Consider the following 27,318-nt stretch of genomic DNA (forward strand, 5'->3'; position numbering starts at 1 on the left):
CCTTACTCCGCTGAAGCTACATCTCAAAACAGCATCAAAGAGAACGGTCCAGGACTCTGTCCAGAGCACAAGAGTAGAGTTATTTCATTTAAAAAGAAATCAAGGGGCAAAGGAGATGCTAGGAGCATAAATGTATTTGTTTCTTTGAGTCACATTGAAATTTATCTGATACCTTTGAGGACCTTGCTTCTTTTCATAGATGCTAGTATTTGTTGACCTTTCAATACTCATTCTACCCTCTAGGCAAGTTTTCCTTCTCTTCGACTCTTACCACAGTTTATGAGCTTGGTTTCTTGCACTGTGATAAGACCATGATCAAAGGAAACTTGGAGCAGGAAAGGGTTACTTTATCTTACACTTCCAGGTCACACTCCACTGAGGGAAACCTAGTCAGGAACTCAAGACAAGAACCTGGAGACAGGAATCGAAGCACAGGCCATAGGGGAACACTGTTTGCTGGCTTTTTGTGACTTGCTCAGTCTTTCTCAGACTACTTGGTCAGGGGTGGAAGCACCCCAAGTGAGCTGCCCCCCCCCATCACTAATTAAGAAAGTGACACCCAGGCTTCCCATAGACCAATCTTATGGAGTCGTCTTCCTAAGTGTGGTCGCCTCTTCTCAGATTAACTCTAGTTTGTCAAAATCAAAACAACACGAAAATCCAACTAGGACACAAAGGAAAGAGGAAGGAATCTTCAGCGTTCACTATGAGCAGGATAGAAAAGGCCTTGTAAGTCAGAGACAGATTCCTGTCTCAGGCCCGCCACTTCCTACCCTCATGACTCTGACCAATGACTTAACCTCTTTGAGATTCGACTTAGCATCTTTCTCTATAAGATGGAGAAAGAAGGTAGAAACAATACCAGGGAGAGCAGTGTCCCAGTCCAGAGGAGTCACATGACATACCTCTGCTGAAGTGGCCATAGCACAGTAGGGAGCATAGATGGGCACTATCAGAGCCTTGGCAGGCTCAGCCCTGTCTATGGGGCATGAGCTGCCCACAGGGTGCTTCCAGAACACACATGAAGACTCAAATGCCCATTCTAACAAAGGGTCCATTCTAGCAAATAAGATAAAGCTCTACATGCACACTCCCCAAGTAGTTCCTGAACCCTATTTAAGAGGTATCCATATATTCTCATAAACTCACATACAGCATGTACAGATACAGTAATTTTCCATTTTCATAATGATGAGGAAAAGCTTAATCTTGATTCTTCAATTCTCCAAATAATTAAGCCCACAACAATGAGGTTTCTGCACACAGATGTAATTTGTTCTGTTTTGTTTTTGTCTTCAAGTAAGCCCACCTGTGAGTCATACTGCCTGAACCAGGGATCTGTTCTTAATCCCCTTCAGTCTTTCTCTATTAGACTCTGCCTGGAAGCCACCTTTTCCTGGGTCCATGCAATATAAGCGCACCAAGAGTCTGTTGTTGGGAGCTGATATAGTTTAGCTCAGTAGCAGATTGTTTGCCCAACATACAAGAGGCACTGAGCCTGGTTCCCAACACTGCAAAAATAAATAAATACAAACAAAATCTCACATTTGTGTTTCTGCTCAGAATGACCCCTCACCTTGTTTTAGTACACTTTAAGCTTGTTTTGGAAGCCTCGTTTGAGCACTGACTCTGCTGAGAGTGAGTTCCCAGGCTCTGCCCCTCTACACCTGCACACGCTGTTCACACATCATGATGTGTAAGCTGTTTGATTGCACAGCTGCCTTCCTCACCAGATGCAAGGCTTTAGAGAATGGCTTCATGGTGCATGCAGATTACCTGAGGACCTCCTCAAACAGAGTGGGTAGGAAATGGGAGTTTGCATTGCTCACAGCTCCTAGGTGAGTCAAGCCTCAGCCCTACATGCTGCCCTGAGTCATTTTCTTCGGAGCCTGTGTCTGAAATCTCAGGGACCCCCCTTCTTCATCTGTGTTTCCAACAGCCACCCAGAAGCTCTACCAGCAAATGAGAAAGGAGATGTCAGGGCAGGTGTTGTAATGGAGAACAGTGAATGCATATATTGGCCAGAAAGCAGTGCATTGAGAGATCAGCTGTGGGAGAGAGAAAGGAAATGGTGAAGTTAGGGACAAGATGGGTTACAGGAAGCAGGAGATGAGGAGGCATGGCAGAGGTAGAGAGGAAGGAAATGAGGAAAAGAAGAGGTAGAAGGAGGCCCATCCAGTTGCCCTGCCTGGGGTGGTCTGGCCTGTGTGGCCTGGCTTTCCAGATGCGAGGCCTGACTGATGGGCCAGTGTCCCAAGGTGGTACTCCAGGCCTTCCACTGCCAAGGGAGGGTGTCAGTGTTGGCACTGCACTCTATGTCTCTTCCTTGCTGAGTGATGAGGGACCAGCTGTTTAGGTAACAACAAAGCAAGACTCATCACCCAGACATGCGGAAGAAAATCCTGCCAGGATAGAGTGTTTCATCCACCAAAACGACCCACACAAAGGCTACCTGGTACAGTTCGATCCGTTGTTCAGCCACTCTGGCTTTGGGGTTCTGCAGGCGAAACACCCTGAACTCAGCCTTCACCAGGTTCGAAGCGTTCTTCTCCATTGCTGAGACATCAAAGCGCACAATTCTGAAATAGGGTCTGTAGAAAGTGGGCGGGATGGCATCTGCAAAGAGTCAGGGCAACGGTTGAAAACGATTAAATCCGTCATACACTCAAGAGAGGCCACACTGTAAGACAGTCCCAAGGAACTAAAAGGGAAGTCTCTACAGAATTTGGTTTCCAATGGCCAATTTAATACCATTAAGAACTAACCAGGAACAAACTAAAATGAGCATGTTGTGTGTTTGGTTCCAGGAGAAGCAGATTAAGAAAGATTAACAAACCATTTCCAACCACGTCCAAACGCAAGCAGTCAACCCAGTCTTTTGAAGGCTGACAGACCAGTGGAAAACCCTAGATGGCTACGAATTGGAACAAGTTTGTGACAGTTGATGGCTGGAGAGGGCTGCTGGGCTTGCATACACTTTAATCAGATATGCCAAGAAAATCGCTCCTAAGTGGCAAGGCTTCTCCCCATGTGTTTTTTCCTTGAAAGTTTGGCATCCAGACACTCCACTCTTATCCGGGCTCATAGGCTGGGTCATTTTTTTACTTGAAAAGTCTGGGTTTTCACACATATGACCAAGTTATGATAAGAAAATCTGAATAAAGATAAATAGACCCACCAACTACCCACATCTGGTCCAGCCTTGAATTGGGGGTGGGGGGTGGTGTAGGTGGAAGGTGATTCTAACTATGAAACAGGAAGAATAAAGCACCAATGCCTTTATTTTGGAGCCTTCTCGTAGACAGCATTTGTGATGTCACACAATTTCAAGATCGTGTGTTGCTTAGAATCTCCTCTTATTTTTCAGCGACTGTCATTGCCTTTGACTATGAAAGTGACATTACTCTAAGAGCTAAGCAGGTTACTGTGCCTCTCTGACACTCATTACACACCAACACTGGGTCAATAGACCGCTGGCTTTTAGTAGGTTTCTTACAATCCTCCAACTTTTTCCTGTAAATTTACCTTCCCTATTCCAGAATGTTCCATCTAATCTAGAAGCTCTACTTCTTCTTGCCCTTTGCACAGTCACATGACCACATTACAACATGATCATTCACAGTTAAGCTTCTCTTTATGTATTTTGATTGTTTCTGCATTGTGTTTGTTGATTTTGGTTTCCCCTGTAAAAATTTTTAAAATCTGGAAAGTAGAGAGACAACGGGGGCAAGAAATTTCTCCCCCATCTCCATCCCTTAACCCTGCCCCTCTTCAGGACAGAGTTCTGAATACAAGGATTTCACAGAGAAATTTATGTAGTTGATCATTAATGGGAGTCTTTTTTTTTTTTTTTTTTTTTTTTTTTTGGTTTTTTTGAGACAGGGTTTCTCTGATTAATGGGAGTCTTGAAGGGTCAGGTACCCGGCTATTGGCAACACTAACTTATTCAATAAGCCATCTTGTTGATCTTAAAATAGATATAAATACCCTTCATGATTTCCTGGGAAATCTCAGCAATTTTGACAACTTATTCGAGTGTGGAGGCAGCTAGAAACAAAGCACATTTTCTCATCTTTTGGAGCTCTGCAGTTTTTACATGATGGGTGCTTTTCCTTATTCCTCCCCATGTCCCTGAGACTGCACATGCAGGCTCCTGGAACTCCAAGTCAATTGCATATGAATTCAGGCTTTGTAGGCTGGCAAGCCAGAACACTCAGAAACAAACAGACAAACAAACAGTCCCACAAGTCCAAAGAAAGCAGATCTGGGAGAAAAGAAAGTATTCACTGAGACATTGCGATGGCCTCTGTGGAACAGACGGGGCGGGGGGAAGCCTTCGGAAGGACTGAGGAGGGCTTGGAGTCCCCTCGCATGTGCGTTGTGACTCCACAAGTTAGCTGCTGAGACAACACTGACTTGTTCTCCACTTGGAGCACCCTCATCCCCACGCTCATGACTTCTGGGCCTAGGCTAAGCAGCAAAGCTGAAAACAGGTCGCTGGCCCTGGCAGAGCCTGCTGGGCAGAGCTCAGGCCAGGCCAGGCGCTCTGGCTTTCCACACCCTCTTGGCCAGAACCTTCCGCGGGAGTCATGGCCACATTCATCTTCGCTTATTCTCTAGGTTTGACAGCAGAGGCCTCAACCATCCTTTGAAAGCGCATCCTGGAAGAGCAAGACCGGTCATGTGTGTTTCCTGTCATTAGCCAGAGTAAACAGCTTCGTTTCCCCCTTTTCTTTCTTTCCGCCGAGCCCCGCTGGACCCATTCTACTGTCAGAGACTGCCATCATTCGAGCCCCTCTGCCACAATCTTCTCCTTTATCAAGTTTGTAAGTGCTTTCCAGATTTATTTTTATTCTCTTTCGTGTTTATTAAACTTTGAACAATTTTTTTCCCCTTTCTGGTTTTCTGCCCATACACACGCATTTCCTTTTTATGGCTGCCTCAGACCATGAGGTCAATTTTGTTTCTCCTTCTTCTAAGCAAATCTCCAAATGACCCTGTCCCAGACTTTTGAGCTCTGAAGGGGCATCTGCAAATATTTACAAGAGCAGCTAGATGGCTCAGTGTGGTCCTTCTGCTATGTTCCCTCCACCCCAGGCAAACAGTCCTCTCTGCTGCCTCACAGAACCATTTAGACAGCTTATATTTTAACTGACTGATAAAAACCAATCTGCATTTAGGTTCCCGTTTTGTAAATAAAAGCAGTTAGTGTGCAAGGTGGCAGGATAGCAGGGTAGGCCCAACCAGTGTCCCCCTCTCTCTGGTCAGGTTTTGGAATCAAGTGAAGCAATCAGGCCAAGAGGAGGGTGTGACAAAGGAGCTCAGTAAAAGCTGTGACCCTAAAGAGACAGCATCCCCACTTCCCGTACTGTCCCTTGCTTACTGCTCACAAGCCCTCTGGCCTGGGCGAAGGACTTGAGCAACATGATGAAAATTGCTCTGAACGAAGTGGGTCAGTTTCTCACAAGTCAGAAGCAGAACGAGTCAGGCTCACTCCCCCAGGCCAGGGTGCCAGAGCCGGAGGGTAGGGGTTAATGGCATATGCAGCCCAGATCCACCCACTTAGCCTTGAAGGAAGGAGCTATTTCCTCTGCTTCCTAAAAACTCACCCACCCCACGCCCCCTGGGCATGGGTTCTGGCAGTAATCCTCTCTAATTCCAATCCTAGTTTCCATTCTCTCCCCAGGTGGCTAGGTCCTCCTGCCCAAACAGTGCCAGGCAGCTTACCCAAACTCGCAGCCTGGCCCACTTCTCCCTCTCCATTTCTGACGCACTTTTTCAACTCGGGCAAACTGATTTTTCCTTCAACCCGTTGGCTTTCATACCAGCTGCCGACTCTGTAGCTTTCCCCGAGTATGCCCACTTGGAACACCTTGCACTTGGAGGAAACCATGGGCAACAAAGCGTCCATGTGTCATGTGTCATGGACTGAGTGGCCATCTCCCCTCACCTTGTTGTGTGTACATATCTTTGCTAAATCAAACATGGGGAACTGGAGAGCCGGAGGACAGGGATTTAACTGCTCAATAACTTGCACAGTGGCTGTACAGGAACGCTAGCTGTAGCATTTAATTACATAGTACTTTGTAAATATTACATACTGACTTGAGTCTGTCCCAAATAACTCGTTTATTATCTGCAGTGTATTCTCTATATAAGCACTTTGGACTCAGGTGTCTTTATTTACAGTTTACTTCTTCATAGCCCAGAGATGACTTCTTGAGCATGTAAGCAGAGCAGATGCACAGGGTCCCCATACTTGGAAAGGTCCTAGCCCTAACCCTGAGTTGAATACTCTATGGTGGCATCTTGAAATTCTTAATGACTTTTAAATTAATGTGTTGAGCATGAAGTCCTATAGACAATGAGTACGAGGCTTGGAACCTCAGATCTTGCGCTGACTTATTTTCCCAGGAGTCTCTGCCTCTGCCCTTTGCTCTCTGGTGGCCCCAGCCTCACTCACTCTTCTTAGATGACGTAGGGACCACTATTATCCTCTACATCTAGAAGAGTCGGGGTCAAGGACACAACCCAAGTCATTTTTTGGTGGCAGTTGCCATATCCCTTGCTGGCAGTGCCACAGTGCGGAGGAACACTCATTGGGAACACGCCTCTAGCCCATTCTAGGTACCAACCACAGGCCACTGTGGCTTTACAATATATTGGGATAGAGCAACAGATTTATGGGGAAGAATATGCTGGCTTGCTAGTATCACTGTTAGCTGGGGTCAGAGGGACTCTAGAAACAGGTGGGCTGGACACTCAGAGCTAAAGGGCATGACCTTGGGTGCCTATGAGGGTCTCTCAGTGAAATAGCACCTAACACAGTCTCAAAAGAACACAGTATCAAATGGCCCACACAGGCAGAGGCCAGAGAGAAACAGACAGAGAAACAGAGAGAAACTGTGACGCACAGCAGAAAGTTATGCATGCTATGCCCTCCCTCACTCTGTCCCTCCCTTCCTTCTTGGTGCTTCCTTCCTGGTGGTACTGGGGATCTAATCCAGGGCCTCATGCATGTTGTACAGCTGCTCTACAACTGAGCTATATCCCAGCTGTTCTAGAATTTTCTATAGCCCCTCTCCTCCCATTTCTGACTGCTTGTACAAAAGACCCCATGGTTTTCCTTTGAAGAAAAGCCCTGTCTGCTGCATACCTAGCCCTGTTACAGCCACAAAGAACAAGGAGATCTCAGGACAGGAGAGATCTCAGTGGGGGGATCGCAGTTCTAATACCAAATCAAGCAGACCTTGGCTGAAAGCAGTAGGGACATGATCCAGCTCTTCGGATCCCGTCTCTTCTTCTACATACCCAGGCAAGCAGATATTGAATGGTGCTGTCAGGATTACATGAGAAAACAGAAGGGAAGTTGGAGCCCTGGATCTTGAACAAATCTCTACTCAGGTCCCTTGCAAAGCTGCCAAGTGGCCATTGGGCCTTTGTGAATGTGCCCGGGAGGGAAGCTCTCTTGCTGCCTGACAGAATTCATTAGAGGCAAAGAGAATGAACCAAAACAGCTGCATGTCCCAGGGCACTGTATAAAGGGTTCTGTGTGCTCCGACTCTTGTCCCCTGTATGGGGAGGAGCTAGTAACCAGAGGCTTCATAGCTCCCACCATCTCCCCCTTGTTTTACTGAAAATCCTGGCCACTACAAACGGTGACAGAAAATGCCATCTTCTCACCAAATGTCTCTATATGGAGCAGTGCCACCTTCCCCATAATGCTCAAATGAGGTTTAAAAGAAGGGAGAGCCAGGTATACCAGCACATACTCATAAGGTCAGCTCTGGAGGCTGAGGTGGGAAAACTGTCATGGGTGGGAAGCCAGCTAGCCTATACATCAACTATCCTAAGCTGACCAGGGATATATAGAACACACACACACACACACACACACACACACACACACACACACACTCAGCCAAAGAAACACAGCCAGGCAGTGGTGGCACATGTACTTAATCCCTGCACTAGAAAGGCAGAGACAGGTGGATCTCTGAGTTATAAGCCACCCTGATCTACAGGGCAAGTTTCAGGACATCCAAAGCTACACAAAGAAACCCTGTTTCCAAAAACCAAACCCAAAACAAAACCAAAAACCAAAACAAAGAAGCAAAATTGAAGAAAGTTCTTATGTATGTGCTCTGACAACAAAGAAACAGAATCTGCAGTAAATATCCTAGGGTGTCCAAAGCTCAGCCCTTGACCCAGGTAAGACTTCCGTGGTCTACTGTGTATTTATCCTTTCAGTTGGTCACACCACACCATTGATTTGAAAAACACATGTGACCTGAAGGATTTTTGAGTCAAGGATCTACAGGCATTTGCTGTATTTGCTAAAATGTTGGTTCTCAACTTGAGATTCTGGGCCCACAATATTAAGCTTGCCTTGGAACCTGAGAGAAATAACAGTCGCTGAGGGAGGAGAGCATGTTATGTACCAGTTCTGAGAAACCGTCCCTTCCCCCTTGGTACAACTGAGTAGCTGTAGGAATCCCTGCCTGATTCCTAGCTGGGCAAGCCAATGCTGCTATAGAACATCATTAGAGGCCAGGAGGAACTCTTGGTGTCCAGCAGTAGCAGTCACCTAAGGAGAACCCAGCAATGGTCTTTGTCCTTGGGGAATTTCCAAAATAAACAAGAGAGGTCAGCGGGTCAAAGTGAGACGTAGCTGGTGTGAGTTGGCAAAGGTTGCTACTGGTCTGGGAAGTTTGGAATGTTCTTCTCCTTGAGGTTGGCATAACCTATTTGCACCTCAAATCTACGCTAGACTCCCTCCTAAAAGCCGCAAGAGGGTCCCAAGGCAATACAGGTTCCTTCTGACAAGAGTGGAGATAAGACTCCTGAGGCAGAGAAAATCGGGATTATACAGGAAGGGAAAGCAACCTCTCACCTGGGATCAAGTTTGTGTTTCCTCTTGGCTGAGCAGCAAGGAACTTCTGCACAAGTGATAAAATTGAAGCTGCCTGCAAAGTCATCTCTAACAAAGATGTTCAAAACAATCTCTTGGTTAAGTCAGGATGTTTGTGGCCTCTAGTTTAACTGTTGAACACTCTCCTCCCATTAAACCTAAACAACATGCCTTATAAAGCTAGCCTACAGTATCATCTGCCAAAGGAAGGTCTCTGAGATAAGATAGACTCATAAATCAGCTCATATACTTTTAGTTAATTTTTAAACCACGTAATCTTCAAATTTTGTTGGAAACTACTCTCTTTGAGCAATGGGACTTAAAACATGAAATTCTATACTCAATCATTGTAGAGACATGAAAGTGAATCTGTTAAGAAACCAGCGTGAATATCTTGCTTTTACACAGTCCTTTCCTTAAGTCTCCCTCTCTTGAAAAACTCTGTCCTTAAATCGGAGGTGTGTACTATTCCTTATCCTGTCTTAATAAACTTGAATTCTTCATTAAATTTTGACTCCTCTTGAAATTCTTTTCTGCAGTGTAGGCAAGGATCTGCTCTATCTGAACAGAGGACCCTAAGAGGGGAATACCACACACTAGGATCAAAGTGTTGTTCTGTCTCTGTTCCCTCTATCACTAGCTCTTAAAGAGCGAAGACAGTGGGTGACATTTGGTACATTTTTGGGCAATTATTGAGTACCTTGGATTTTGAGAACCACTGAAACAAAGGACAGGAAAAAAGTCACAAATAAAAACAGAAGCACAAGGAAACACCTAAGCTTTTGATCAGACATTACATATATCACACAAATAAAAGCATATATCTGTTGTCTTCCAAGATAATAAGTTCCAGTGCTGCCAGAAGAATTCATGTCCTTGCAGACATCTGGTCGACCAAATCTGACATCCCTTCACACTATGGTAATCTTAATGGCCTCCACAATATCTTAGTCCTCCGAATCCCACTGTTAAAGAATGTTCGCTCAACCTGAGGGTTTTATTGACATCCTAGACCCACTGGTAGAATGGGAGATAATTCTTTTCACAGTCTCCCTTGAGAACTTCTGTCATAGGCTATGCTGGTCTGATCACCTCAACTTAGCCAGCCTTTTCTTCCAGCCCCTCAATTCATGAACTAGCTATGGATGAATAAAATATACCCATCCCACCATCCTCTTCCCTTAAAAAGAAGGGAGTGATCATGTTGCACTCTCTGCAGAGAAACTATACCACTTCAAAGATAAAGAAATGTGAGGAAAGTGAAATAACTTTTAGCTGACATCAAGGGGAGGTGGGACATTCAAGAAAAGATCTTGGATTCTACACCCCCTGCCTCCTGTGAACACAGCCTCCCAGAGTAGACTGCATGAATGCCACCCAAGCTGAAGTACCAATGGGGGCATTTGATGGGCTATTGCAAAAGTAGCACACAGAAACTTGGCCCCCTTCACTAAAGGTCAGCTGGAGAAAGTCTGAAGCCAGGATGTACATCTTCACTCCTTAACAGAACTCTCTGCATGGGGGAGCTGAGGTTGTGGCTGTGACTATCCCTGAGAGGAGGGCCATCTCTAACTGCAGTATTGCTTACAATAGTGCCTCAACGCTAGCAGCATGGACATACTGCTGTGCTAGAATCTTCCAATGAGCAGAAGAGACTTCTTTTTTCCTTTCTCATGACAGACTCCACCACCCTGATGCTTAGCAGTGATTGGTAAGGACTTGTGACATGCTTAATGAGTGTAATGGTCTCTCACTCCTGACATCCTCAGGATGCAGGAAACTAGTTTGGGGGTTTATTAGACAGCCCCCAGAATTCGACAAGACAATCAACCCACCCAACAGTTGGAGGGCAATAAATCAGCTCCCATTTATGTGAGCATAGGCGAGCCAGCACGAAACCAAGACAATTGTGTTCTGGGGTTTTCTGAAATTTGTCTTGGCACACTGGATATAGATTCAGTTTCACCACCACATCCCAACACTGCTGACATTCAAGTCACAGCAATTTAACCCAAAATGACTGAGAAATAAACAGCACATCGGCCGTGGTTTCTGATTTTCTCTCCGGCCATCCCACCTATTAAATGTAACATGGCACCATAGCATCTGCGATTTACAGTGGAGGCTCCGAGAGGGGAACCGTGTCAGACTTGACATGCTGCTGGCAGTGAGGAGCCTAATTGTGCCAGCATCAGCTTGTGTGACTTGGCCTTCATCAAACTGCTATTTGAGCCCCTGCATCCTGTCAGCAGGAGTGTTTGGGCCCCTTCTTACATGCTGAAAAAAAAAAAGTAAAATAACAGTGGTGCTGGCCCATGGTGTTTGGTTTTCTTGAACTGTGACAGACATAGAGTTTCTACTTTCTATCCCAAAGTTTCCATTACCCCCTTAAGCCCCACCTCTTTGGAGACACCCATTTCAGTTACAGTTCCAGGTTTCTCAGCCACCTCTAGGCTGGCTGGGAGTTTCTGAGCTTCACAGTAAAAAGCTGTGGGTACTGAAAAGCAAGCCAACTGTGTCTGCAAAAGGCTACTGGCTAACTTAAAAGCAATTCGGAGAAGATGATTATGGAAAGAGCATGGCTGAGGCCACATTTGAACAGTGACAGTGACCTCATGGCCTTCCAGGGGGACAGGCTGCCCTCTGGAAGTAAGCTGCTTTTGGCTTGCTTGTTTTTTAAGATAGGGTCTAAGTAGGTAGGCCAGGCTGGCTTTGAAGTTGTGATCCTTCTGCCTCAGCCTCCCGAGTGTTAAGACTATGTACATAGACTACCACTGCTCAGTGCAGCCCTGAAATCAGGTCTGGAATCAGTTTTACAGGATACAATCTCATTTTTATAACATGCTCATCTCTCTTTTTCCCTTCTTTCCTTATTTCTTCCTTCATCCACATCCCCCTTTCCTTCTCTCTTCCTTTCCCTCTCTCTGCCTTTCCTTTTTTCCTCTCTCTTCTGTTCCATTCTCTTCCTCTTCTCTTTTTTATGCTTTTGGGGAGCTGAAGAGATACCTCAAGAGCCAAGAGTGCTGGATGCTCTTGCATAGGACCTGAGTTCAATGCCCAGCATCCACATGGAGGCTCAGAACTGAGTGAAATTCCAGTTCCCAGAGATCTGATACCCTCTTCTGGCCTCCGTGGGCACTGCAGGCACATAGTGCACATACATACATGCAGGCAAAACACCAACACACATATAAATAACAAACAAAAACAAACAAACAAACAGACAAATAAATAAATGACAGAGCAGCTGCGCACTTTGTTCTCTCATGTCCAGGAGATAAACCAAACCTATCATCTTTTGAAACCACCAATGGCATCGAGAGAGGCTGTGACCCCACAGCACCCCTGTCCATACAACTACCAAGGAGAACAGCAATAGCTCCAAACAAGCCCAATAGAAAGACACCAACGTGCGTTGAGTACTTTAGTAAATTTAACTGGAGCAATTTAAAGGTCATCCTGAAGCCCTTAATAAGTACCATACATTTTTTTTTTCTTTTTCTTTACAGAGGAAGAACCTGAGGGATTAAGATCCTTCTACGATTCCAGCAAATGTTGCCAAAGCATGGGATAAGAGCACAGCCCCTGACATTCTTGCCCTACATGGGACAAGCTCATTTTTCTGTCCTGCACATAGCTTAGCTAAGCAGACACTGGTATTCTCCGTCTGGGGTGATGCACCCTCCTGGAGCTGTGCACTTCTGCCCCACGTCACAGGCGGAGCAGCTCCTTAGTAGCCCTGAAAATACTGCCCAAGTCTTAAAAACAAAACCAAAAACAAACAAACAAACAAATAAAGTCATCCAGCAGCCATGTTTGCTGGGTTTGTTTGTTTGTTTGCTATTTACTTTCTGTAGCTGTGATAAAGCAACTTAAGGAGGAAAAGGTTTATTTCAGCTTGCAGCTCCCAGGTAACAGCCCGGCATGAAGGGACATCGGGGCAGGAACAGAAGTACACGCATAGAAGAGTACTGCTTACTCACTTGTTTCTCAGGCTCTTGCTCAGCTCCCTTTCTTACAATTCCCAGGAGCACCTGCCATAGGGATGATACTATCCATAGTGAGTTGCTCCCTCCTACATAAATCATTAACCAAGAAACATGTCCCCTCAGACTTGCGTACAGGTCAATCAGATGGCATTCTCTCAGCTGAGCTTCCTTCTTTCCTGGTGATCCTAGCTTCTATCAAGTTGACAAAACAAAACAAAACAAAACAAACAAAACAAAAAAACAAAAAACTAACAAGTCTAACAGTATGCGTGTGCAGATTTCATGTTCTCTGTTTGCTTCTTGCTTATGGCTTTGTTTTCTTTTTGAAAAGCAGCCATTTAATTGCTTTGAGGCACTGTGCTGATGCACTGCTCTGCATTAAAGCTGAAGTTAATAAGTGGCAGGGCACACACCCTGCTAGAATTGCAAGCTGTTTGCCAACCGAACCCAGTGGCATGGCATGTTATTAGGAACATCTTAAACCCATGACTTGGCATAGAACAAGTATGAAAATAAATAGATAATCCTGTGTACCCAGTTTGAAGGAAGCTCAGACTCTGTGACCCTCTGTGTGGAGGAACTGCAATGCATCCCTCAGGTGTGTGAAGGGTTAGTGGCATCTGACTCCTCTGACTGTCAGTGATAAAAAGGTCAGATCTCAGACTCAGCAAAGTGCTGCCTCTGAAAGCTCCAGATGCACAAATATTCTCTGTTAAGGGCCACATACAGGGCTCCAAGGGAGGCCCAGGTCTGTCCCCTAAGACAAGGGCTTCTAATTCCCCTCAATACTGCTTAAAAATCTCGAGACCGGTTTTCATGTCCTCTCCTCATCTTCTATTTTCTATGCAAATAAACCCCATTTTCTTCCACTGGTTTTCCTATTCACTTTTTCTGGTTGTTCTCTTTGCTTCAATCTTAAAATTACTCCTTTAAATCTGAACATAATCACAGAGGCACAATAGAGAACTCTTACCTGCCCCGAACTTGAACTTTAAAACAACAACAAAACACCAATCTCTCATATTGTGGACAATGTATTTTATTTTATTTTATTTTTTTTTTTTTTTAATCTTTTTTTAAGATTTATTTATTTAATTTATTGCATATGAGTGCTTTATCTGCAGAAGAGGGTATCAGATTACATTATAGATGGTTGTGAGCCACCATGTGGTTGCTGGGAATTGAACTCAGACCTCTGGAAGAGCAGGCAGCGCTCTTAACCACTGAGCTATCTCTCCAGCCCTGTATTTTATTTTTACTTTTCTACCCATACTACAATTCCCTGCACTTCAAGTGCGTAATAAACTGTGAGTCTTGACTCATCAATGGGCATGAACTTGTAGACTTTTTTGAGACAGGGTCTTACTGAGTATCTCTGGCTAGTCTAGAACCTGTTAAATAGATCAGGAGGCCTTGGAACGCACAGAGCTCTGCCAGTTTCACAAGGACTGGAATTAAAGGTGGAGCCAGCACACCTGTCCAAGACACCATCACCCTACACGCATGCCTGGAGGCACCAATGTGTACGGGATTCATCATTTATCATTATTCTGTGTGTGTCATTTGCTGAAGCTGATTTTGCAGTAGGACTCTGAGAAGAATTTGAAGGCCACCACAGCAGGCCTGTGCATCACCTTGTTAAATGATGTCTCAGGACAGGTAATCTAAATTGATAACTTAAATTCATAGATAATAAACAGAGCAGTGAACATTTGTTGAGTGGGTCCTGGCCTTAATCCACACAACTCCCTCCTCCAGGCTCTGGGCAGTGTACTGCTCAACTCCATGTGGAACAGCCAACTTGAGACTATCCTGTCACCTGTCTCCAGGATGGGGCTTCTGGTTTACCCAGTGACACAATTCAAAGTAGGTCAGCAGACCTAGACCAGCTGTGCCTTTACTGAAAGTGCCAATAGGGCAGGGCTGAGGAACCCGAACCCATTTTATCCCAGCTTACCAAACCTGTACTAGCCAGCATTCAGACACCGACCTCCAAATGCATATCCTTCAAAGGCTGAATGGCCAGTTTAAAGTTTTCTTTATGCTAAATGGCAGCTCTCCATCTGGACTGTAAAGATGGGGAGACGTCTGACGGGCTTGGAAGGATGGCTGAGTTCTGCGCTATCTACGCTGGCACTTTGGTAGACAGCCACTTGGTACCTTACAGAAAACACCACAGGTGTCCAGGATGGAGCTTTCTTAGGGCTGGTGGGCACTTGCACAAGGTGTGCACTTGTCCTTCATCCTGTTTGTATTGGCGACGCAGCTCTGGGCAATTAAGATATGGGAGCGTATAGGAATTACAGGAATCCAGATGCACTGGACCATGAAGGAACCCTGGAGCACAGCCAGGGCGAGATGCTTATTTTCAGAATCCCGTTCATTTGGGCACTGAGCAGCATCCTGTGCGTCAAGATTGGGCCACCATTTATAAGAGGAGAAAAAAAGCAAGTCTTTATATCTTGAGTCTTTGCTGCAGAGGCAGCCCGTGGCAAAGCTTTCCAAATGTTTAATGTACTACTTTCACAACTGAACTAAGTTAGGGAAAGCCCTACAGCTGAGCTGACACTTTACTATGTTTGTATATAGAGGCCACAGAATGTCTGGGATGCTGTGAAAGGAAACTGAACAACAACAACAAAAAAAAAACACCCAGAGAGTCCGAAGAGTTAATCCAACTGGTCCCAATTTATTTGAGGGGTCAGCAAATTTGGATAGCACTACGAATTTGAGAATGGAAAGAGAATTCTTAAGAACTAACGACCTTCCTTTTTGGGTAAGCTTGAGACTTATCTCTTTGCTTGCTTTAGGAAGCTTGGAGAAAAATTTGAGGTGGGGGTCAGGTCAAATATAGGGGGCTTCAGGAGCCCCTCTCAAGCCCTGGCTCCTTATAGATATCCGGGTAAACGGCGTAGCATAAATGACTATCTAATTTCCTCAGCTGCTCTCCTATGTATCCTAACATAGGGGTTTTGCAGAAGACAGGCCATTATTTTTGCAAGGTGTTAGGGTGAAAGCAAACAGAATTTCCCGAGCACCACAGTGGCATGTGCATACATGGAAACATAACTTTAGTAAAGTTGACACTAAGCAAAGGCACAGAGGTGGGAACAATAAAGAGAGGAGAGTTCTGTTTGTTCACCTATACCCTGAAGTCAGTGGGGTCTCTCATTGTGTCAATGCATGAATATTATGTCATACAAGACACCCTCTTCTTGTTATATTACAATGGTCTCATCAGACCCCTTTTAAAAATTGAACAACATGTCAGAAAGATTTATTTATGTCTAAAAGGTAAGAAACTGGGCACTGAGCTTCCTGCAGGTCAGTAAATTCACATTGTAGGTAGAAGAACATAAAATCCAATATCTATATTTCTTACATGATTGGTTGTTACACTACACACTGAACTACCAAGTGCCCATGTGACTGTGCCCTGAGTGTGCTGGCCTGTACTGGTCAGAGGAACTTGGACCAGCCCTTCGTGTTAATTCCCCTCATCTATAGTGTCCTTAACACCTGGGGAGTCTCTCCGACAGCGTGGCCAGGGGGAGAGACTCACACATCTCCAGTGCCACCACTGCAAACCCCCTTCACTCCCCTAACCAAGATGCTTATGGGCAAAGGCTTGGATGCTCAGGCTGGCTGAACCCACCATATTCTCTTGTGGTACTGTAAACAGTGTCGAGGGCACAGCAGCCTGAGGGGAACAGCACCTAGAGGGAGCGTGATGGAAGATGATCCACCTTAAGGCCTCACTTGCCAGCAGCTGACTGTACAGAATAGCCTTCCCTCTACAGGACTTTGGGGATGGCCTGAGGGGTGAGAAAGAGGCAGAAAGAAGGAGGAAGGAGGAAGACGAGAAGGAGAAAGAGGGAAAGAAAGAGAAAGCACATATGCTGGAGTCCCTGTGCTTCATGGGGGATGGAGATGCCTTTAGATGGGCTCTTTTTCGTACCCAGGGAGCTATAGCAATGGCCAAAATAGTACATGTGGCAAAACAATTGTCCGACTCAGGGACAAAAATCAATGTCTGGTGCTCAGAACAATCTGCAATTGCCCTGACGTTTACTGCGCATCCTAAATCCCCTGTAGATGCAGGACAACTGTGGCTTCCTTTCTGCCAAGAGCTCAGCTGATATATTGCAGCAACTGAGGCAGCCCAACACAGACTTAAAGACTCCAGTTGTAGTCTTGTGGTCTCCGTAGATAAAGTATTCACTGCGCGAACATGAGGACTGCAGTTCGGATCCCCAGAACTCACACAAAATTGACTTAATAAAATGTGACTCAGAGACAAGGCATGCCTGAGGCAAACTGAGAAGCTAGACTCACCCGACCAGCAAACTCTGGGTTCAGTGAGAGACCCTGCCTCAATGAGGGGGGAAGAGAGTAACTGAAGTCACCAAATGTCAACCTCTGACTTCTAGACAGACTTGCCCTCATGTACACACACACACACACACACACACACACACACACACACACACACACACACACACACGTGCACTCACACACATGCACACACACACAATCAGGACACACATGTGTACACACGTGCACATACACACTCAGGACACACACATGTGCACTCATATATATGCATGCATGCACAGCACACAAACACACACACAGAAACACACACGCACATACATTTAAAAAACGGGAACAAAAGAAATCTCCACTTGACCTCTGACTCTTTCTTTGAAAAAACCAAACAACTGTACATGATTTTATTTTATTTCAGGAAGACAGTTGGGAGCTCTTAGAACTAAATGCACCTTTTCCACAGCCCTGCTATAATTATACAAAGTCTAATTCCACATCTGCCCCTCAGGGGTGTATGGGGTCTCTTGTTCCAGCACTCATTCCTTCAAAAGACACTGATATGTTGTCTCAGTATGTACATTGTATTCATGTCCATACAGTCTAATAACAGTTGGTCACAGAGACAGAGACAGGAAACAGACACATGAACTTCAGTGGCATGTCCAGCATTCTAAATATCTGTCTTGTCCATTTTTTTAAAAAAGCATTTTTATGAAACCACTATAATAAAGAGGGTCAACCCAGAAGTGACTGTATGCCTCCAGGCTTCAAAGTATCTTGTGAGAGTAAAGGGAAGTTTTTAAAAAGTCATGCACGGACAGATCTCATCCAGTGATGCCCTGGGCTGTGTAGGAATCTGAATTGTGCCATGTGGAAGGGGCTTTCAAGAGCTCAGTAGTAAGGGGACAATGGCCAGGAGCCACCATGGATCTGACTGTGGGCACCATGACGCCATTATACATAAGTCGGTTCCTTCACATCTAAGAAGATTTTGGACAAGACTCTACCAAGTGTTTCTGGGAGAGAGACCTGGCTACCTTCCGTGTTCAAAGCTGACCAGCACTCGCCTGCTTGTTTGGAAGGAGGTTCCTTCAGCAGGCTCTCACTGGCCAAGGCCATTGTCACTCTGTACCCTGCCTCAAGGCTGTCTGCTGCAGCTCATAGTTCTGATGTGACTATGTTAAGCCTTTAAGTGAAAATCTTCCAAGTCTCATGGCCAATGGGATGAAGGGTGTCTACCAAAGACTGTTGCATCTTAGGAGAAATTCCAACTTGCTTTTGAAGTCACGTTACTTTAGGAAAAAGACGCATAGCCTTATTGTACCTGTGAACTTGGGACCCTATACAGGGATCTAGCCAGAGGCAAATATGACCACGCATGCTGAAAGTGTTAAGTTTTGCTAAATGAGAAAATGATAGAGGCAATGTGTTATTACAAGACTAAAACTTGCTTTCATTGAACAAGGCGCTACAGTACACACATCTTTAGAGATCATTCCAAAAAGAATGTGATAAAACGAAGCAAGCTGACTTCCCTTTTTAATCACCCTTTCCTCCTTTAATCACTAACAAACAGGTAAAGTCTCAATACATTTAAAATTCTCAGGCAGACAGTTTCATCACATGCTTGTCTGTGAACCCTGCGGCCCCAAACTGTTTTTCTGGATGCATGAGCATTCTGTCACCTCCTCTCTACTCTGCTACCACTCCCATGCTGGACTCCCTCCCCCACTCTAAGCACACCATATCACTTCCTGCCTTCAGACATGCCAAGCACTTCCGGCATGCCAACACACCCGCCATTCTTTACCTAGAAACCCTTTACACATGAGAAATTCTGCCCACCCTTGAATGTCCAGCCTGTGCTCATTGCTTAGAGGGAGTATTTCTAGAGTGTTGCAAGCCCACTCAACTATCCCTTTTATTTTGACAGTATTTACCACACAGGGTATTATAGAGTCCTCTTTAGGTGTTTCCCATGGTGTGAAAAGGTAACGTGCAGTAGCAACACCTCGCCCTCACTTACTGTTTCAAACTTAGCATGACTGCTTAATTTCATAGCCATTAGCTCTTTGGTTCCAAGTAGAGTTTTGTAAAATATCCCCTCAGATCACAGACACATGAGGACATGGGTCTTCCTCAAAGAAAAATGGGAATTCCCACTAAGAGATCCTGCGTAGAGATCCTTTGTCCTCTTGCAGAAGAAACTTTTTAACGCAACTGAATACCAGAACTAAAACCAAAGGCTCTTCCCTGAGCTGCACTGGGCAGCGCTGAGTCAGGGGTAGAGAATGGCAGTGTATCTAAACCAAAACCTAACTCCACGCACTGCTCACAACAACCATAAGAACGCTGACAGGCAGTAAATGTGAGCACAGCGAATACTCACTGTATTAGCACTGCTCTGGGAGCAAAAGAGAGTTATGTCTCCTCTGACTGAAGCCAACACGTCTCTTCTATGAAGGAATATATGAGAGATCACAAGTCCCAAGGCAAGGGCAAGGTGGAAACCTTGTGGTCAGGAGCCATTATTGTCTCTGACTCAAGGGCCCATCAAGACAGCATGGCTCTTGGGGCCACCCCTGCTTCACCAACTTGTAACTATTAGTGTCAGGAACCCGTGTCCGAGCTGAACCTGACACAATAGGACAGGTCTTGGGAAACTGCCTGCTCTTACGGATACAAACATCATTGATGTGGGTGGGTCACGTGGCTCAGCCTGTGAAGACACCTGTTCAGCCTGGTGGCCGGTCTGATCCTCAAGGTCCACAAGGTATGAAAGAAACAACTCTTTCAAATTGTCCTCGGCCTTACATGTGTGCATTTTAGCGTGTGAGCAGGTACACACACACACACACACACACACACACACCACAGAGAGAGAGAGAGAGAGAGAGAGAGAGAGAGGGAGACAGGGAGGGAGGGAGGGGGAGAGAGAGAGTTATAAAGGTTTTTGTTTTGTTTTTGTCAAAGACTAAGGACTGATTAGATCCCCCAAAGCCAGGTATATAAGGAGACTGGCAGCAAATAAAATTACCATCAGCACCTCCCACATTTGAACACAGTTGCTGAAGAGCAGCTTCTCATCCCCACCCTTTTGTAGATTGAAGAACTGGGGTTTGCCAGCAGGCAAGCCACTGTGCAATGGAATGAGCCTGAAACAGAAAACTGGCTGAAAACAGTGGCCCAAGCCTACCTGACTACCAGCCCATAGTTTTCTACTCTCCCTGCCTCTGCCTCATAAAGATTTGCTCTGTTGTCCTTAAAGGGATGAGAGTGGTAAAAGGAAAAAGTCCAAGAACGACCCAGGAAAGAGCCTTCTACCAAGGTTAGTCACAGAAGGGACCAGAGCCACCCCTGGGAGCAGCCAGAGTCACCCACAATGAGATTCAAGGAGAGAAATGGATGGCAGGCCACACTGGACTGTGACACAGTAGTCTGGGCTAGTTCTAATTCCTCAAACAGTCAATTTCCCTCAAAGAGAAAAAGATGGCAGAGGGGGCAGGTGGCATCGCAGTGTAAAACAGAGCTTCTGAAAAGCCAATTTAGGTTTTGAAGAAGATGGCATAAGACCCACATCCTTCAGCAGGCCCTCTCTGGCCAAGACCATTCTCATTTCCTACTCAAAACTATCTGCTGAAACTCAATGAAGGGAGAGACTTCCATCTTGGTTCTCACATGTGGATGCTAAACCGTGCATAGAAAATCTTCTAAGTCTCTTGGCCAAGGGATCAAGAATTTTGACCAAGGACTTCTGCCTCTTAGGAGGAATTCCCACTGGCCTGGAAAGTCCTGGAACTTTGAAGAAGAGTCAGCCTTGTGCTTGTGAACTAGGGGTCACTTCATAGGGCTCTAAACAAACCCAAATAATGACCATTCTCATAAAGGAAGTAGTCTTGCTAATTCGCGTTGAAGAAGACTGCACAGCGTACACAGCCCTAGAAGGCATCCTCAGATAAGGAGCATCTAATACACTTTCTTATCTAATCCTCAGGCCCTAAATGACTTTTTAGCTTCGTCTTCCAGATAAAGCAACTGGAGCCTGGAGATAGCTGCTCCACAGTACCAGTGAGAAGACGAAAGAGTGAAAGCCTGGTCTCGAACGCACAGGGAGTTTTTTTCCCCACCCACTGCATCTGCCTCAAATGGGGAAGGGCTCAGTCAGGCTTTGGAGTGCCAACCTCAGTTCCTCCTAGGAGAGAGAGCTAAGGCCACTCTGCCACTGGCTCTATGGATGACAGTGGTACAGGGGTGCAGAGCCGTCCCTGGTGACCTCTCAAGCACCTGTAGTCCACTCTCAAATCCTAGTTTTGTGTCTCGCTTCCACATGTCATCCTCAAGTTCACACTCACCATGGGTCTTAGATTTGAGTTTCACCTTCCACCCTTTTATGGTCAGGACCTATGGTAGGTATGAACTGTCCATGAACTGTGAAGTTAGGAGAATTAAATATTGTTAAATCAGTACCTGGGAGGCCAGTCTCAGTGGGTCAGGAGCCACTCACAGCATCTGTGTCTGACCTCCTGACCTCAGGGCTGCCTATGAGGACTCCTCCAGGCCAATCTTTTGTTCATTACCATTTTGCAGGTGAGGAGAGTGAGGCAGTTCTGTTAGCTTACACTAAGAGAGCCACATGGCGAGCCACAACACTCCATTTTAAAAACTGCAAAAGACTGGAGCTCACCCTTTTCTGTGCCTTGCTACCATGTCCTCTCAGCCTCTGACCAACAACATTTGGTGGGATTTCCCCCTTTACCTACACTCCTTCCTTTCCCTTCCAGAGTTTTCCAGCCTCCAAAGCCCTTGCTTACAGGGCGACAGCACCTGCCTGAACTGAACATACTGGAGACCACACGGCTAGTAAGTGCTGAAGCCAGAGCAGAGCTGGTTTATAGCACACCTTCAAGCCTTCATTTCAAGACTCATGCAGAGCTTAGAGGAAGGGGCTGGGTGGTTAAGAGTGCTTGCTGTTCTAAAAGATCTGAGTTCCTAGCACCCACATCTGGCAGCACACAACCACCTGTAACTCTGCCTCAAGGGATCTGGGCTCTATGGGCACTGTACTCAAGCACACATAGCCACACATGCATGTGTAACTAAAGTGCATTTAATATGCTTGCGTTTCTATTACTTTCAAATCTCCCATGAACCTGCTAACACTTTTCTACTGTGCTGCCCTCATCGTTCTCAATCTACTTCAACACACACAGCTGCATGAATTAGTTACGTATGAAAGAAAGGAGCCTCCAGTCCTATACAACAATGAATTATGAAAAAAAATCATTAAAAAGAAGACACATACCCAATGCTTAAAGCATTCAGAACATTTGTGACGTTCAATGCCATTCTACCCTCCCACCTGCCACCTTCTCCTGACACTGAGGGAAGAGCTTTGTCTATGCTGGGCAAGAGCTCTATTGCTGAGCCACATTCCCACCCCTTCGTTTTCTTCTTTTTGATGATTAAGATGTTCTGGAAGGAGGATGAGTGAGTTGCTTTATGCGGCTTAAGTAACCTTTAAATAAACGTTCTGCAGATCTCATTTCTATAGAGCTGTTCAAATAACCACAGGGTTTTCACAAATGGTAAACTCCATGGTGTGGAAAGGACTACATGGGGCAATAACAAGCACGCTTGGGTCACTGCACAGTGACTGTGAGGGTCACGATATGACGCTCCTGCCAATGAGTGTGCAAGCTCCACATTTCCTGATGGGGAAACCCAAAGACAATGCTTCCTGCTTGCAATACCCTCTGTGGAAAGTTCTTCAGAAGTCGCTGGGTAATTCTACTGTAACATGCAACTTTGTAATCCCTGACCTGTGGCCTGTCACCCACATCTTGTCACATCCCCTACATAATAGTTGTGGTTAAAACTTTTAACTAAAAGATAAAAAGAAAAAAACAAAAATAGCCCACACATTCATGATTGGTGAATGGATAAATTTCTTGTACACGGAGTGCCAGTTCTTGGGAATTCTCATCTACCAAGATGCCCACATGTCACTGCCCCCACCCCCGCCCACACACAGGATTTTTCGAAGGCAAGTCAGGAATCACATTTGGACAATTCAGAATGTCCTTGTGTGTTCCTTAATGTAGATCGCTATTTGCACTAGGAGAGGAATTTTGAGAGACCCATGCTTTGCTGTCTCCCCTTTTGGGCAATTCACAGAGTCAGCTGAAAACACTTCCTCCACTCCATGCTGAGCCGTGGAGATTTCAGAATCTGCCAGAACACAGGCCCATCCGTGCAGTCGGTACTCAGTACCAGAGATGACTGTTCTCTGAGATGAGTAGGTAAAGGAGAGACAGCACACCCTGGGCCACAGTCCCAGGGCTGCAGAAGAGTAAAAAACACATGTGGTGCCTAAGGATGATCTTAGCCCTAGTCTAGGAGCAGGGAGTGGTGGTTTAAGAACCCGTCTTCCAAGACCAGACTTCTATACCCAAAGAGTAGCTGGCTTATTCTGAGCTAGTCACTTTTCCTCTCTTCTGAACATTTCCAATATGGAAAATCATGCTTTGGGTTTGATCCCCATAACCCAGTGCTCACAGGACACAGTAGTACTGCGAGGCCAGTGGAGAAAAATCTGATTGGTCGCAAAGAAAAACCCTGACCCTAGGCTTTATGAAGAAGTGCTAGCTGGTGCTTAGAAACAGTCACCGAGTCAGCTGCATGCCAACAAGCGCCTTTGTGAATACAACCCTGCTGTGCTCAACTGTGTGTCTTGGAGCACATCTCGTCCATGCTAGGGATGACTGCTCTTCCATGGACAACACTCACCAAAAAGCTTCACTTCACACCTTTGCTTCTAGAATTTTCCACCCCTAGCTAAAAAATATTGCTTTTGAGGTGAGAGTCAACCAAAGCAGAGTCTGCCGAGGTAAAAGGACCAGTAGCTGAATAGGGGTTCCTGCAAGGGGCCTCGGGGAGGAGGCTCTCCTGCTTGTATTTCCAGCCTCCTTGGAAGACAGCCCTGGCACTGCAGGGGGTGGAGGAACTCCTGAGGGCCTTGCCCAACACGAAGGCTGCATTTTCACAAGAGCACTTCAAAAAGTGAGTTTAGGGTTTATTTTGTGGGTGAATTAAGGAAAATAATAGCAACCCAAGCTGTGTGGTTGTCTCCTTGACCTCCACTCATCACATCAAGGGATGCGAGTTAACGGGACAAGGCATGAGTGCTTCTCGGGCACCTATTGATTTCTTCAATTGGAAACTAATTCTTCCTTGGCCTAGTCCCAAACTTCCCTCTGCATGCTTATATACCCATGTGCATGCATTCATGCTTTCATGTGCATGCCCAGGTAGGCACACACACAGACACACACACCTACCTAAAAGATCTCATTTGGCAGCTCTTACAAAGTGTTCAGTACAAAGTTTCAAAACTTTGACACAATCCAATGATCCGTTTAAATTAAAGTAGATAGGTAGATAGATAGATAGATAGATAGATAGATAGATAGATAGATAGATATTATGTGTGTGCATTATGTGTGTGTGTGTGTGTGTGTGTGTGTGTGTGAATGAGTGAGAATGTACACACGCCCACGTGTGTCACAGAGTGTGTATGTTGGATGGAGGACAATATGCAGGAGTTGTTGTCACTTTCCTTACCCACGTGGGCCTGGGGATGGAACGCAGGGTGGGTGAGCTCGGCACCACGTGCTTGCACCCACTTGAGCCATCTTGCTGGCTCTTGAACCTACTCCCCTTCAGGAATGTCACAGAGAGCCCAGCTGGCTCCGACTCCCAGGGTTTGTCTGCCATCTTGTCACTGGTGTCAAATGAAGACGTTGTATGGTAAGGTAAAGAGACTTAAGGTTTGGGACTCGGGGCACATGGTCTCTTCCCCCGCTCCACCATACACCAGTGCGACCCTCAGCAAACCTTTTGCTCGGTGTACAGGAATGTAAGACGGTAGCATCTAACTCCTAGGCCAGATGGGGAGGTTAGAGAAAAGGAAACAGTGGAAGACACGGCAGATTCCTGGGCCCGTTTGTTCTGCCTGATGCATTAGTTAACATTGCTGGCCTTATACCAGCTGTGCTTACATCGACCCAGGGAGCTTAGCCCAGCACAGGGTTAGCAGTGAGTCCTCCATGTGACTCAGCTGCACTTCCTCCATGTATAGAGGAGGAGTTAGCGGAGTCTGTCCCTATAGATGGTGAGGATAAAATAGAGGCATCAAAGCAAAAATATTGAACACTGGGCCCAGGACATGAAGAGCACCCCAAGAGGTTCATCTCTGTCATCTCCTTCTACATCCCAAATTGTCAGCAAAGGGATTGTTTGTGGCAAATCTTCATCTCCCTTCCCAGGTAATTCCCACACTCAAACAGCCTTCTGAACACAGTAGGCTCACACCCAGCAGGCCAAGCAGCCCCTATCCTATTCCGTCTCTGTTCTTCATCTCAGGGGGGAAAAATCTGTTAAATATTACACTCACAAGGTAACAGGCCTGGAATGCTCGGCATCTCAGGCAGAGCTCAGTAGTGTCTTGGCACCAGACACACACACTCTGCAGCCTGGGGCCAAACTACATTTGGCCACTTTGTGCAATTCAAATAAAGATACTGACAATCATGCGGCTTATAAACATTTATACTGTTTGCTAATCACAGGACTTAGTGGTTTGGTGTTTTCTTTTGTTTTGTTTTGTTTTGTTTTTGAAGTCATCTAATGAGAACTTCACATATGGCTGACTCCTCTCAGTTTAAGACCCTAGCATATTTGATGCACTTTGATTCAAAATTTTAGGTCAAATGCAATCTATTTTAGAGGGAATCTCTTTCTTCAAGTATTCAAACTGAGGCCATTTTCTTCCCAGGGTTTGTGGTCTGGTCCATCAGTGACACTGAAGCCTTGGGTGACACAGTTGGCCATGGACTTGAGTTTCCCCTCAAGGGGAGTGAGTGACAGTGGCATCTTTGGTGGGCAGATGCCATTATCTGCCCCTTATTCATCTGAAAAAGTAGTTTAACCTCTCTCTGTGCCTTGGTTTCTTCAAAAGAGAAATGAAGAAAATATAAATCTTTTGACTATCAGAACCAAATGAATAGAAGTCCAAAATGCTGGCTACAGAAAGCGCTCCTCAGTAACCCTGTTACTGCTGAGCACACGCCAACTGTGGGTAAAAGGACGCTGAAGCCCCTCGGCAAAGGGCAACTAGGTCCTTAAGTAAGAGCTGTAGATGCAACGGGGCGTTTCTAGACCCGGTTATCACATGAACATAAAGGTGCATAAGGAAAGGTGTAACTGCTGTTGTAACAGCCTGTGAGTGCTCATCCTGGTCGTCCCCAACTCAGATGCCAGAGTAGCTGGACTCTTCTCAGATACCCACACTTGGAAAAGGAGACTTCTCGGTGGAGCTCCACTTGCCTTTGGAATACTAACCCCAGAAGCTTAAAATGAAAGCCTTTGAAGAGTTAGGGACATTGTCAATGGGCATCAAGGAGAAAAGAAGGGAAGGAAGGAGGGAGAAAGAACCCATATCACAAGACTACAGAAAGCACTGTATCCTTTCTCTGCTTACAGTGCCAGGTACCAATGTGGCTATCTACAGGTTGCAGGAGGTCACAGTTCAAGGACAGCTGAGTGACAACTGGACTCTGGCAGCAGGCATACTTCTGGGCTCCAATGGCTGTGAAGGGACTTCCCAGGAAGGTGGCAACAACAACAGCAGCAACAACAACAAACACACACACACACACACACACACACACACACACACACACACACACACACACACGAAGGTGCCTCCTATCCTTGTCTTCCTTTCTGCCTCATTCACCCCTCCCCAGGTAATCACAATTAATTCCCCAATAGGTAAGGAAAAGATAACAAAACCAAATGTGTGCCTAATGAATTAAACAGAGGTGCAAGTGACCAGTGGAGGCCTTAGCTCAGCACTTATATTACTGAAGACATGGGAAGAGGCCAGAGCAACATCGATCAGAGAGAAGATACTTTTGATGCAGACTGCATTGTTTCCATTATGTTATCCCAAGATCTGGATAAAGCTGTCCTCAACCACAGCCACCCAGCCACAGCCACCCAGCCACAGAAACCCAGCCACACACGGGA

General features: G+C 45.8%; 1 protein-coding gene across 2 annotated transcripts in view; it reads right to left on the reverse strand.

The window, feature by feature from the left end:
• Tgfb2 (transforming growth factor beta 2) overlaps positions 1 to 27,318 on the reverse strand; it is an 81,966-nt gene that overhangs the window by 23,835 nt on the left and 30,813 nt on the right. For both annotated transcript variants that reach the window (XM_051148098.1, XM_051148099.1), the window contains one exon: positions 2,453 to 2,616. In XM_051148098.1, coding sequence (XP_051004055.1) covers positions 2,453 to 2,616 — 164 coding nt within the window. The remainder of the gene's footprint in view (positions 1 to 2,452; positions 2,617 to 27,318) is intronic.

Source organism: Acomys russatus, chromosome 6, assembly GCF_903995435.1.
Source record: "Acomys russatus chromosome 6, mAcoRus1.1, whole genome shotgun sequence".
In the NCBI taxonomy this organism is placed as follows: Eukaryota; Metazoa; Chordata; class Mammalia; order Rodentia; family Muridae; genus Acomys; species Acomys russatus.